The 13,060-nt window shown below is 45.0% G+C and overlaps 1 protein-coding gene across 4 annotated transcripts in view; it reads left to right on the plus strand.

Moving 5' to 3' along the window:
- LOC133342253 (formin-2-like) overlaps positions 1 to 12,091 on the plus strand; it is a 54,825-nt gene extending 42,734 nt beyond the window's left edge. For all 4 annotated transcript variants that reach the window (XM_061551291.1, XM_061551290.1, XM_061551293.1 and 1 more), the window contains 7 exons: positions 616 to 675; positions 1,533 to 1,653; positions 4,442 to 4,534; positions 5,141 to 5,192; positions 7,340 to 7,489; positions 9,007 to 9,088; positions 10,438 to 12,091. In XM_061551291.1, the coding sequence (XP_061407275.1) occupies positions 616 to 675; positions 1,533 to 1,653; positions 4,442 to 4,534; positions 5,141 to 5,192; positions 7,340 to 7,489; positions 9,007 to 9,088; positions 10,438 to 10,473 (594 nt within the window). In that variant the 3' untranslated portion in view covers positions 10,474 to 12,091. The remainder of the gene's footprint in view (positions 1 to 615; positions 676 to 1,532; positions 1,654 to 4,441; positions 4,535 to 5,140; positions 5,193 to 7,339; positions 7,490 to 9,006; positions 9,089 to 10,437) is intronic.
- Positions 12,092 to 13,060: the final 969 nt, after the last annotated feature.

The raw sequence follows: 13,060 nt of genomic DNA on the forward strand, positions 1-13,060 counted from the left end.
AAAGTCGATGCTCCCTGCCTTCACCAACCCACACTGAATGGCGTGGTGAAGTACTGTATGTATGTAGAACTTCTTTATTGTGGGGATGCGCTCATCCAGCAGTGGATTGACTTGATTAAAACATTTTGCCGTTTACTTTTTTCTAGTTAAAATAATAGGCGCAGAAACACACGTGACCATGAATTGGTTTGAAAAGGCTCCTTGGATATATACATATGAAGTAAAATTTGGAATTTTAGAATTTCAATGAAATTTTTAGATTTTTTATTAAATAAAAATGTTACTCGGTACAATGGTTAGCAGCACGCTGCAATACCGAGATCATCAAATGATGGTGCAAGTTTTTTTTGTTTTTAATCCTCCCCATCTCTGTCCATCGAAGAGTAATAAATATTTATACGACAGTCGATCGGCTGGTCGCGTGTGGTGGGGTAAAGTGTGGGTACTCCCAACTTTTCCATGTCTGGCCAGCGTGGAAGAGTAGGCCCTTCCATCAGCAGTGGTGTGAGCAAGCAAGTTGCAAGGCTGCACCTTTATGAAGGCTTAAACAAAGAACAGCTTTAGAAGTGATAGCTGGTACGTGCCCTGATACTGTGTTTGTGTTTTCTCCCTCAGGACAATCGCATTAGTTTAGTCAACTACATCGTGGCTTATTACCTGCAGAACTTCGACGAGGTGTGTGAGTCTTAAGCAGCGGGTTACAAGATGGCTACACACTTTTAAAATGGCTATGGAAAAACCTATGGCCCCACTCCAGGCTAGATACGGCCCACGTGGCTTCGTTTTATACGGCCCACTGCCACATTGAAGCCGACCACTTCGTAACATGGTCAACTCGTATTTACGTTCCGATTCACGATTTCACTCCTATGAGGGCAGACATTGCATTTAACGACACATTCATATTTACGCGATTTAACCCAAAAAATTAATTGATTTGTACAAATTATTTTCCTCATTATCTTAATTCTTTTACAAAGTATCTGTTAAAACTGCTTTTATGCCGGCTCACGAATTAGCCAACTCTAGTAAGAGGGCAAAGGTGCTTGACAGATGATTTCGCAAAACGCTGCTTTTTTATACCCTGGCTGTTGTCCGTGGGGGTCTCCAATCCAGTGGATATCGGAGCCAGTCCCAAGCCTGGATAAAAATAGTGACCAATGTAGAAATAAGAAAACGGTTGCACTTAGAAGAAGACCCTGATGCAGGCAGTGATGAGAAGGAAACCGGCACTAATTGGACATATATGTGGGATGGACGACAACAGCAACATTTTAAAGTGTTGTTGTTGTTGTTCGGGAAAAATGGAAGGAACCGGAAAGAGAGGAAGACCTAACAGAGAATGGCTTGATGACGACATCATAAGAGATTGGTGCCGGAAAGATGAGGCACTACTTGAGCATATGAGCACAGGACAGAGGAAAGTGGAATCATTTGACGAAATGTGCAGCAGACACTTACCGGGCTATCTGCCCATGGACCGTGATGATGATGATGATGATGCTGCTGCTCCTGCTGTTGTCCCTGGGCAGGACGCTGGGACAGAGCGGAGCATATTCCCACTTCCAGAGCCACAGGAGCTGTTCCAGGCTGCCCAGGTCAAGTTTGAGGACATTCAGAAGGATATGCGCGAGCTTAGAAAGGATCTTAAAGGTAACGTGACCATTTTTCGATTTAAAGCTTTCATGACTGTAGGGATTCATATTCTTGGTTCTTTCGGTAAAGTCACGTAGAAGGGAAGTAATAAAATAATAAAAATAAAACAACACGTGACTTTACCGAAAGAACCAAGAATATGTAACGTGACCAGTTGTCTTTATTTCAGCGTTTTTCTTTTCGTACTTGCATTGGCAGTAGTGCACAAGAACAATTCATGAAAGAACGCATTCGTCACTGACACTGTGTCCTTCCAATAAAAAAATCTATAATAGGTGACATTTTGAGCAATGACCGTCCTTCATAGCATAGTGCCCATGTGACTTTATAAATCCTGAAAACTTAACACATTAATCGATAACACTGCTATGAAGAAGGGTAATAGCCTGAAACGTTGCCTCGTATATATGTGTTTTTATTTTATGGCCACAGTGTTATTCACAAACGTATTTAGCTTTTGTGCATTATTAGCATCGGCTTGCCTCACCAAATACCTATATATCACCTTTTAATACTGTCAAACTGATTTCGATTGAAAGCTTTCGTGACTGCAGGGATTCATATTCTTGGTTCTTTACGTGACTTTACTGAAAGAACCAAGAATATGTCAAACTGGTCTCTAATTAATAAGGTCCATAGTCGAGTCAAATTTGAAACTACAAGCTTAAGACCAGAACCTGCTTTTCTTGTTTTTACAATCCCATTGTTGCAAGTGTGGGAGTGCCACTTTATCGAAAAGCAACCAGTAATTGTTTTGTCTTTTTTTTCACAATTTCATCCCAATTGTCCAATCGGCGTGATGTGTCAGGAGCTTAAGTATAATAATAGGTTTTATCCTTTCTGGCAATAACACAGGTGTTAAGATATTAAAACACCAAACTGTGACCTTTTGCAAGGAATCATGTCTGCATTAACCACATATACATGTGGTGAACATGCAAACAATATGTGGTTAATGCAGACATGATTCCTTGTGTAGTGAGCCCAAAGACGATGGATAGTCGGTACTTAAGGCAACAGTTTATTCAACAAATAAACTCAACGCAAGGTCCCTACTATGAAGGGCAACGGCCCCTTACACCTGCTACCTGGGGAGGTATGGCCTCTGGGCTATCGTGCCTCCTAACACTGGGACCCACTCGACACTCAGCCCTCCGGCTAGGGGCCCTAGGGGAGGCTATCCTGATCCGACCCAGTCAAAGTCCTCGGGTCCTGACCACTGGCCCACTCAGTTTCGGCCCTTACAAGGACGTCGGGTCTAGGGGTCCCAGGGTCCTACTCTAAGCCCAGTCTTCTGTCTTCGGCTTGAGGACGACTGCCGAACCCGTTCAGGGGTCCGTCTTTTATATACACCTCCTCGGGTCTCTCCGTCCCTGGCCACGCCTCCCTTCCGGAGTGTTCCAGGGGATCCTAGAATATTCCCCCAGCCCCCCCCCCCCTCTTGGGGTCTGGGGAACCTCGGTTGCCCACATATCACCTCCTGCTAACGTATGTCCGCTAGTGCAGGTAAGTACACCGTGTGTTCATGGCGTTACACTTGCAAGAGGTTTCAGTTTGGTGTTTTAACATCTTAACACGTGTTTTGTTTCCGGAAAAGGTAAAACCTATTCTTATATTTTGATACTGGCAAGGGAGGTCCCATGATGAAGGAGCTTAAGTGTTTACTGTCACCTCACCTGGTTTGTGTTGTGTTCACCTCCATACCCTTGATCGTGTTCGCGTTGTGTCTCTGTGGTGCTCTAGCACCATCTTTGATGACGTTAGTGTGGATTGCAATGTTCAGCGGTTTTTTAGATGCGATTTGCAAAAATGACACTATGTAAAATAAATATTATAATCCAGTCAGAGCTTTGCAACTTCCACACCCCCGCCCCCCCAATTACCCCGTCTGTTAGAGAACAGATTACAGAAGCAGATATTACAGAGCAACATCTGAGATTCTTTAAGTGACCTCTGGTCTACACTCCAGGGTGGCACCACATTGCCACCTGCTGCTCGACCACCTAATGTTCATCACATGGCAGTCAAACTGAAAAATGTGTATTAAGAATTTCCCACCTGGAATTTTACCAACTTAATTGCAGCAACAAATCTGAATGTGACGGTTTATTTGTGCAGTAATTGGTGGCCCCCTTTTGATTCCGTATATTTCAGTCTCACGGAGTCCACGTTCCAGTGCGAGTGTCGATTTGGGTGGTGTGGCTCAGGATTCCGTGTCGCTCCCCCCCCCTCCGCTCTTGAGAGCGTGGGTTCGAATCCAGCTTTCATCTGCCTGCGATTTAAATCGGTTTTTTCCGAGTGTTGTGAGTTGACAGTCTCATCCCAGTCGCAAGTGATGCAAACCCCCATCATATATTACATAAGGGTTTTATTTAACATAATTTGGCAACATTGCAGCTCTGAGACTTGAAAATATGAGTTTGACTGCGATGTGATGAACGTGTTCTTTGTGTAGTGTGTGCGGTGCTCCCTTGTCATTAGAAGGCATCTAAGAATTAGGTCTATTATACCTTCTTCTATGGGCTGTTCTCTGTCAGTCTCATGCACTGTCTACTCTTTACGACTTCTAAGAGGGTGCTTCTTTTCATGACATGAAATAATAGAAATAAAAGAGGAATTTTTTTTCGAGAGGGGAAACTATTCTATAAGCATGTCCATGTGCATTGCCCTCATTTTCTTCGAATGTTCAATGTTTGTTTATATTTCCAAGCGGCTTCATGGTATCGCAATGAATCTGAGAGACGCCTTATTAAAGCAATAGATCTTTTCTTTCCCCCATTGAAAGCCTGCGAGTCGGAGTTGAAGAAGGTCTGTAAGCTGTCGAAGAGTGAACACATTGAGCCTTTCAAATCCCACATGGAAGCCTTCACGCACCAAGGTGAGGTCCTGCTCACTCCTTTTACCTCACCAGGCAACATTCCCACGGTCTCCTTCATTGGAAGAGTAGAGCTAGGACGATTCGTCAACTAAGTTGATTAACCCTTCTGCCGTTCCGAGACGTTTGCAAGCTACAGGGTGGGTGTCCCATTCGCCGCTGGATCTCCGAACGCGCAAGCGGTTCACGTTAATTTTACTCGGGAGAGGCGTAGCGCCGTTGTTTTTAAAGACATTGTACTCGCCGCAAAGAACTGTAGCGACACGACCACACTCTATGATAGCTGTCGCCAAACTGTGCCACACGCCCTGCCTCATGGCCTTGTACTTCCTCCCCCATGGAAAACACTCCTTAAAACGAAATCGGCCAAACATCCCAATACAGGACTCTCTTTAAAGTTAGTCGTGAAATTCTTTACGAGTGTCCTGGATACATCGATGACATTATTATTATCATCATCATTTTAAGTGGAAGATGGGAAACATCCAGTTATAAATCAGGTGACGTAGCGATACCATCTCAACGTGATGCATTTTTTTCGTGACTTAAGTTTACCTGAAATGAGAGAGTTTGCTTTGTAAGCGATTGCTTTTCATTTGTCGTTTGCAGCGAAAATTGACCGTGAAGTTGAAGAGAAGCGTCTACAGGAGACGCAGGCAAGGTGTGTCCCTGCTGGAAGCCACCACTGGCTATGAGCAGCAGAGCCGGGCGGCGGTGGTGGTGGTTACTGTGCTCACCTGTAATCTCGCCCCTGTGTGTGGAGGGCAACGAGGGTTGTTGGATTGCACAGATGTTGCGAAACTCCCTTCCAGTGGGTGTCGAGGAGGTGTCACCGCCAGGAGAGTAAAGCATACATATGTAGCGAGTCCAACTGAGTCGCAGACGTTATCTTAGGAGCAACACAATTTATTTACACAACGGTACGTAACGTAACACAATCTACACTCGGGTCTCTGATGCCCGTCCAACCACGCTACGACAGAACTTGACAGGATTCGCTATCCCGGCCCGGACCAGAAACAGGGTCCCCGACTGTGTGGCTCCAAGCTTCTCCCCGACGTGGATCTTCTTGACACCAGCACACGAAGAACCCCAAGCTCCTCACGGGGCCCCCGTTATATGCCCCTGGGCTGGGGCTGGCCCCGCCCTCAGCCCCGCCCACCTTCCAGGCCTCTCGAGCTCCTTCTCGAAGGTTCCCGAGAGCTTTTGACCACGTGACCGCCCCACGGCCCCCGTCCACCGGTGGCCCCCCTCCAATATCATCCGGTCACGTGTCAGCAGGTCAACCTGCGTAACGTGCCCCAAGGTCACCCTGGCTGGCTGACGCTCACTCTCGCTCACTCACCAGGAGTCCGCACCGCACACTGCTCGCGGTGCCTCCGCGCTAATCAGCGCTCAGCCAAGCCCCGCTAGGGCTGGTGGTACTACATCCCGTAACCCGGGCTGCCCATAATGACAACACATTACCCGCCGTGGCTTCGCAAGCCCCGGCACCACACAGTGACAAGCACAGTCACTACAAATGTGAACTACACCTCTTCTGTCTTTGAGGTAGTGCTTCTCCCTTACACTTTTCTCCAGGTGCTCCGATATTCTCCCACGTTAACACTCATGAATTGACCGTTAACACCTTAATGTATAGAGGACTGCAGAGCTTGGGCAAATGTTGGCGCTAGCTTATCGCGTGGCTGTCCTCTTGCTCGTCTGCGGTTTCTCCCTGCACCTCCAAGTCGTTTTCTGTCTATGAGAGCGAGCGAATACTGTGCATCGGCAGCGGTGCGTTACAAGTCGAAATTATCGGAGGAGATGAGCAATTAGTCACTTCAGCAGGGTAGCACTTTTAAATCTGGAGTGAAAACTCATTTCTTTAGAACTGTTTTTTGTGTTTAGTTTGTTCTTTGCTGCACCTCTGATCATCACGGTTGGCAACATACGATGCTAAAGAAGTTCAACATGCATAAAATGATTCTATGTTGAACAAATTATTTAATCATGCTGCTGCGTAGAGTGCAGTCTCCAACTCTTATACACTTTTATCTCTAAAACATACATACACTCTTATACATACATATATTAACCTGATGACTGATAGAATGTAGCATGGGTATTATTCTCAGCCTGCGACAAAATCGCCCCGCAATGCTGCCAATCTCATCGGACCTCGGGAGCCAAGCCTGGATAAATGCTTGCGTTGGTGACTGCCATGCACAACCATGTGTTGTAGACTTGGGCGCGAAGTTGTGGGCAGTGTGGCCACAATCCGTTGTTTTATACTTTTTTGCTCCTATATCTTCATCAAAAGCACACTGATAGGAATGGAAAAGTTTAGTCAAGTAAGCACAACCACCGGAGGTGGGAATGCCCTCATCCAGTAGTGGATTGACGAAAGGGGCTGTTTGTGTGTGTACATGATTATCATGCAATGCTTTCGTTTGGTCTACTGCGCGCCGTGCGGACACCGCACCATCTGGACGTTGTGGGCACTGCAGTGGCGAGATGTCAACTCCCTTGCCTGATATACAGGAGGTCGTAGGTTCAATCCCGACCTTGACACCTGTATATTTGGAGTTTGCATGTTCTCCCCGTGGTCGTGTCGTCCTCCGGTTTTTCCCTCCACGTTTAGGATAATGCGTTTAGAGTATTTGGCTGCTGTAAATTTCCACACAATAAGCAACTTCGTTGGGCTATGATTTGTGGCCAGGTGACTTCTGAGAAAGAGCTGCATAGCTCAGTGGGCCTCACCTGGTAAAATACAAACTAGTTTAGTTATTGAGTCGTCCACTGCGGGTGTCCTCTCATGCGTGGCAGCTTCCTGGACACGGCCGCCTTTTTTTGCTTCAAGCCGAAGTCGGGGGAGAAGGAGGTGACCCCCTCGCATTTCTTCTCCGTGTGGCTCGAGTTCTGCTCGGATTTCAAGGAAAACTGGAAGAAGGAGAATAAAGTGATCGCCACCGAGCTGTAAGTCCCTCTGCCCCCCGTCCCTGTCCTGGTGCTATAAGATGCTCATAAAGGTAAAATGCACCCCTAACTTTTGGGGTCGTTTATGAAAGAAATCGTTTTTTTTTTAATCGGGAGAATGCAGTACTATTCTTGCCGAAGATGTGTACTAGTAGCTGCTTGAACACGGTGAGAGACGTCTTGCGGAAGATGAGTTTGAACCGCTCGTGGCAGGGCCATCGTCTGGAAGATGAGTATGAACAACTTGGTCAAAGCGCGTCTTTTGGGCGACAATTCATTCTGTGGATTATAAGACGCACCCCCAAACCTTGGCTTTAAGATACTGGGGGGGGGGGGGGGGGTGAGTCTTCTAATCTCGGAGAGTACGGTGATAAAATGTGCTTTTATATAGCGCGATTCAGGGCACTTGCCAATAAAAAAACAACACTCAAAAAGCCGTTGGCCAATCAATGCAGCTCAACAGTAAGCCAACTGAAACCAAACATTTTCCCGTAAAGATTTAATTGTGCCAACAGCATTTCTGATATGATTTGGGATCGAGTTCAAGAGGCAGGGGCAGGGGAGGAGCTTCATAACTTGAAGCCCTCGCCCCTTTGTTGGGATATCTTGCGTTATAAGCGCAACCCTTTACTGTAAGTAGATTACAAAAATGAAGGCAGCTACCAGTAATGAGGTATTGTTACTCAGTTTGCAGTGTGTGTAATCACGTGACCATTAACTTGGCATGCACCAGTTGATCAACCTTTTGGTGACTGCGATTAGCGTATGTGTGATATTCACTTAATCAACAATGCTCCAAAACATTGGCCTCCGATTACCGGCGCTCCAAAATCCCGCGACATGAGTTCGATTCCAGCTCAAGGCCAACATCAGTGACGATTTTTTTAACTGATCCTGAGCCTCCCCTAGATCAACTTAGCCTCAAATGAGTACCTGGTGCAGTGTGTAAACATTGGCACTGGGGAGACGATGACAGCCGGGCGTGGTGCTGGCCACCCCCCCCTCGTGTGCGGTGCCAACCTTCGTAGGTGCTCACAGCACTTGCCCCAGAAGTAAGTTACGGCTATACGGGTGATTATTGTTTTCGTGACTATTGAAACCCATAACACCTCGGTCTGTCCTGTGACGTCCTGTCAGCGAGCCTTGGATACTTCACTACCACTGAGTGGTGAATGGCGACTGTTTTTGTTATTGACGAGGTTTGTATTACTTTATTGATACGGGGCACAAGTTGGGGTTGCTTCTTACCTTCCGAGGCGTCTTACCATCCAGAGAATACAGTGTACATTTTTTTATGAACTGCAAGAGAATGTTGGCATGTCATAGATAAATGTCGATGCTTCTACTCTTTATGGCAATGTTGCCGATGATAACCAAGAGGTCGTCATCGATGCCCGTTGCAGCCGGTGTCCAGCAGACATCGCCATCGCCGCATTTCCCCGTGTCCAATTCCCCCCCCCCCCCCCCCCCCAGGCGATTGTTGCGTTTGTGACTCATCGTCCGTGTGTCTTGTCCAGGTTGAGGAAAGCCAAAGAGAGCGTGAAGCAGAAAATTAGCGAGATGAAAGCCATCACCGCAGAGAAAAAGACCTCGGGGCTGGTATGGGATTTTTTTTTTATCTCCCCATCTTTGCGTGCCTCCGCTGTGTCCGATTGGGGAAGTATGTGCGCATTTGAAATTGTGATTACTATATGATTATTATTATCCTCGGATCTTTGTAGCTTCGCACAGGCCACTGTGGTATTCTTCAAAAAAACCTTTACCTCTTTATTTAGCTTAACTGTGAATCTCTTGGGAGTGTATATGATGGAAAACCTTAGATCTGCTAGTTCCCCTGGATAACAGGATTCGTGGCAAGGATAACAACAGAATAAGAGCCATTCTGCTGCGTTTAGATGGTTTTAAAATATGATCCTTGTTCCTGTGCTGCCTGCTTTAGATTGCCTGTGTAAATAACAAGGCTGAGTCATCCAATTTGCTTGTAATGGGGCAGGGGAGGGTGGGATAGAGCAGTAGCCATTTACTATAAATGCAGTGACTTCAGTCCGATTCTCAGCCGTGGTTAGCATCAGTGGTGAGTGATATCTGAAACTGGTTCCGGGTCCCCCCCTCACCAACCCACTCTGACCACCGTGGTGAAGTATATTCCAAAGTATATTCCAAATCCATCCATGGATTGACGAAGCTGTAAATTGAGACGGATGCAACGATCCATTGAGTTATTGATGAAAACCAATTTCTATGCACGTGATGCCCGTGTGGGTCAAGTCATGTTCGTGAAGTGACCGTTCATGATTTGTGCAACTGGTGTATACTTTAAAATGCTCAAGTTACATTTTGAACGACACTGAAAAAACGAGAAATGATACAAACGAGCCTGTGAAAAAATGAGACCGGTGAATCCGTCCTTCACTCGAATAGCGGCGTTGAATCGTGGCGATCCGTCAAATCATCAGGAGGTCAAATTTCAGTCTGAGCATGACTCGGCACGCAGTCCCTCCGATCGGATAGATACAATGGAGGGACTGCGTAATCCACACGTACGTGTGTGTTTTCACGCTCCTTTCGGTCGTGTTAATTTATTTTCTGCACGGAGTCCGATTCAATAATTCACTCTTAGAATTATAATTTTTAATATACATTTTTTTTTTCCTATAAATGTGGAAAAACTGAATGTAGAGATGCTGCTTTGGCAATGGTGCACAAACATAACAAAAAAGCAACATTCGTCAATAACAAAATTTATTAGACGACGTTTCAGGCAATGTCCCTTCTTCATAGCACATACATGTGAAGGAAGAGCCTTTGCTCGAAATGTCACCCTTATTTTTATTTTAAAGCCACTGTTATTGACGGAACGTGTTGATTTATTTAATTTTTTTTAGTATGAGATGTGACTTTTTTTTACACATTTTCTACTTTTCTCTGCACCTGTGTGTTTCTCACAGAAAGCAAACATCCACAAGAAGATGTCACTCCAATGAGACGTCGAGGCTTGACGATTCCCGCGGTCCCCCCCACACACACATACAAGTGTATCATCACCAGCTCCCACAATACAGGTCATATGGCGTTTTGTTTTTACTCGCTAACAATCCTCGTGACATTCCACGTGTAGAACCCGTCCCTGACAACTTGTACTTTTATTCTCTTTGTCGTGCAAATCATTTTATTTTCGTTAGTTGCGTACATTTATCCTGCCCGCCAGTGTCTCTCCTTACCGATGTAACTAAAAGTGCGTTACGTTTACCAAAAGGGGTTCCATGAAAGGGAGACACGACCCAAAAGTATATTTTATGTTATTTTACTTTTGTAACCAAACACAACTTTGGTCCACAGCGATGTGACAGTTCAAACTTTAATTTACAAAAATGTCACATTCACCTTTACAACCCATTTTAACTGGCTCGTGATTAAATCCTGCGGCGAAGAGTTTGGCATTGTACAGTGTAAGCCGACCTCGATTGGTTTAACTTGGCCACCTCCCAGCATGACACTGGGTGGCAGTGATGTCGCTGTGGGGCCGGCTCCCACAATGCACCATGCATTGTGACATTACCTCAGTACTACCTCCCACAATGCGCCGCACATCGTCATGTAGCGTTAGTACCTGCTCCCACAATGCACCGCGCATTGTAATGTACCTGTAGTGCCACCTCCCACTGCACCATACATCGTCATGTAAGTGTAGTACATTCTCCCACAATGCACTGTGTGCGTCATGACCTAAACGTATTTAATGGTATGGAAATCGTACCGCAGTGACATCGCTGGAGGGCGCTATTACAGAACTCGTAACAGTAACGTGATCACGACTTTAATTCTTTCTTATCATTTGCAAAGATTAAATCTGATGTGTGACAGCCTGGTACAGAGAGCTTAGGTTACTAATTTGTAAAACAATACCCATTTGTGTTTGGCTTGCGTCTCCCTTCAGCGAAGGATGCAAGCGATAAGAGGACAGGAAGTGGTGTAAAGAGAAACATGTATTTTCGCAACTCGTGTGAGATTGGGTCAGCCTGTAGGGTAGGGTCATGTGTACATACATTGCATTGTAATCAAAATACCGTAACACTTTCCCAATTCACAAATCGTTTATTGTTACTGTGTGACATTGATTTTGTTCTTTTACAGAGGAATGTTTGGTGGTTTCACCATGATTTCACCGAGTCGAACACTTGCGATTATTGTGAATAAGTATGTAAACACAGTTGATTGTACAAACGCGAAGTCCAAACTATGCAAATGAAATATTGCGGCTGATTTTTCCAGGCTATTGTCAACCCGAAATAAACTACTGAGTGCTGTGCCTACAAATGTATTACATAGCCAAAAACAATTGTAATTAAAATCCAATGGGCCGGTATGTAAAATTACTTTAATATGACCTAGCATTTTATATTTATAATTGCACCGTGCATTATTTCTATCACTTTGTTATATTTACGTCTGTGTATCTCGATGCCTTCCTGCGGCGCATGTTACTCGTCGGAGATGAATTAGACGTCGCTCAATCGAAATCTCACGTTTACAGCAACGTTACGTTTAGGGATCTCTCTCGCCTGTGGCTATGTTATGTTTGCGAATGCAGTATTTAAATAAAAGCTTATTATGTTACCATATTAGAGTGGGATTTTGTACAGTCGGTTGCACGTTGGTTTACATTGCAGGAGTGGACTTGCTCTGCTGAAAATAAGGTCAAGAGGTCAATCACGTGACTCACTGATGCCACGACATCTCCCTATAAATTTGTTCTGCTAGATCTTGCAACGTTGACATCCCGCGGGCCTTCAAGGTGTCCATGCTTACTAAGGAAAGAGTTTCGGGTTACATATTTTTTATCACAGTTTTAATGTCTTATCAGATTTTTAGATCATTTACATTTTGTAATCATGTAGTGTGTCTCCACCCGATGCCACGTCACCCCACATTTGTCGGGAAAACCGCTTACGTGAAAGTGATATCACTTCCTGTGGCGCCACATGCTTGGATTAAAACAAAATAAGACATGAAATTTCGTATCTCGGCCTGATTTTGGCATTTTTAGAATTCGAAAATCGGTAACATCCGTAGCTCTTTAAAAAAAAACTCACATTTGTTGAAGTTACACTGTGGCCTTACAATGAAACATATATAATAGGTGACGTTTCAGGCAAAGTCACCTATTATAAAAAATATATTTCACCTGAAACTCTTTCCTTAGTAAGCACGGACCTTGTAGGCCCAATGATGTCAACTTTGTGAGATCAAAGCAGCAGGAATTCACAGGGAGATGTCGTTTTCATTTTGAGGCAGTGATAATTTGTTGAGCTCAGTGGTTCTCAAAGTGTGATCCCTGGACCACCAGTGGTCTGCGACGGTCCTCCAGGTGGTCTGCGGGCTGTAATACAAATCCGTATTGATCCGGATATACTAACAATGGGTATACGTTTTATATCGGACATGAATTAATATTCTACCCATGACATTTCATTTAAAAATTACACTACACTATCCCTGGGATCAAAATGCCCCATCTCCCCCCGAAAGAAAAAAAACTTTTCGCTGAGTTAAATAGAAATGTTTTATGTT

The sequence above is a fragment of the Lethenteron reissneri genome, chromosome 14 (assembly GCF_015708825.2).
Source record: "Lethenteron reissneri isolate LAM-NWPU_2019-01 chromosome 14, ASM1570882v1, whole genome shotgun sequence".
Lineage (NCBI taxonomy): Eukaryota > Metazoa > Chordata > Hyperoartia > Petromyzontiformes > Petromyzontidae > Lethenteron > Lethenteron reissneri.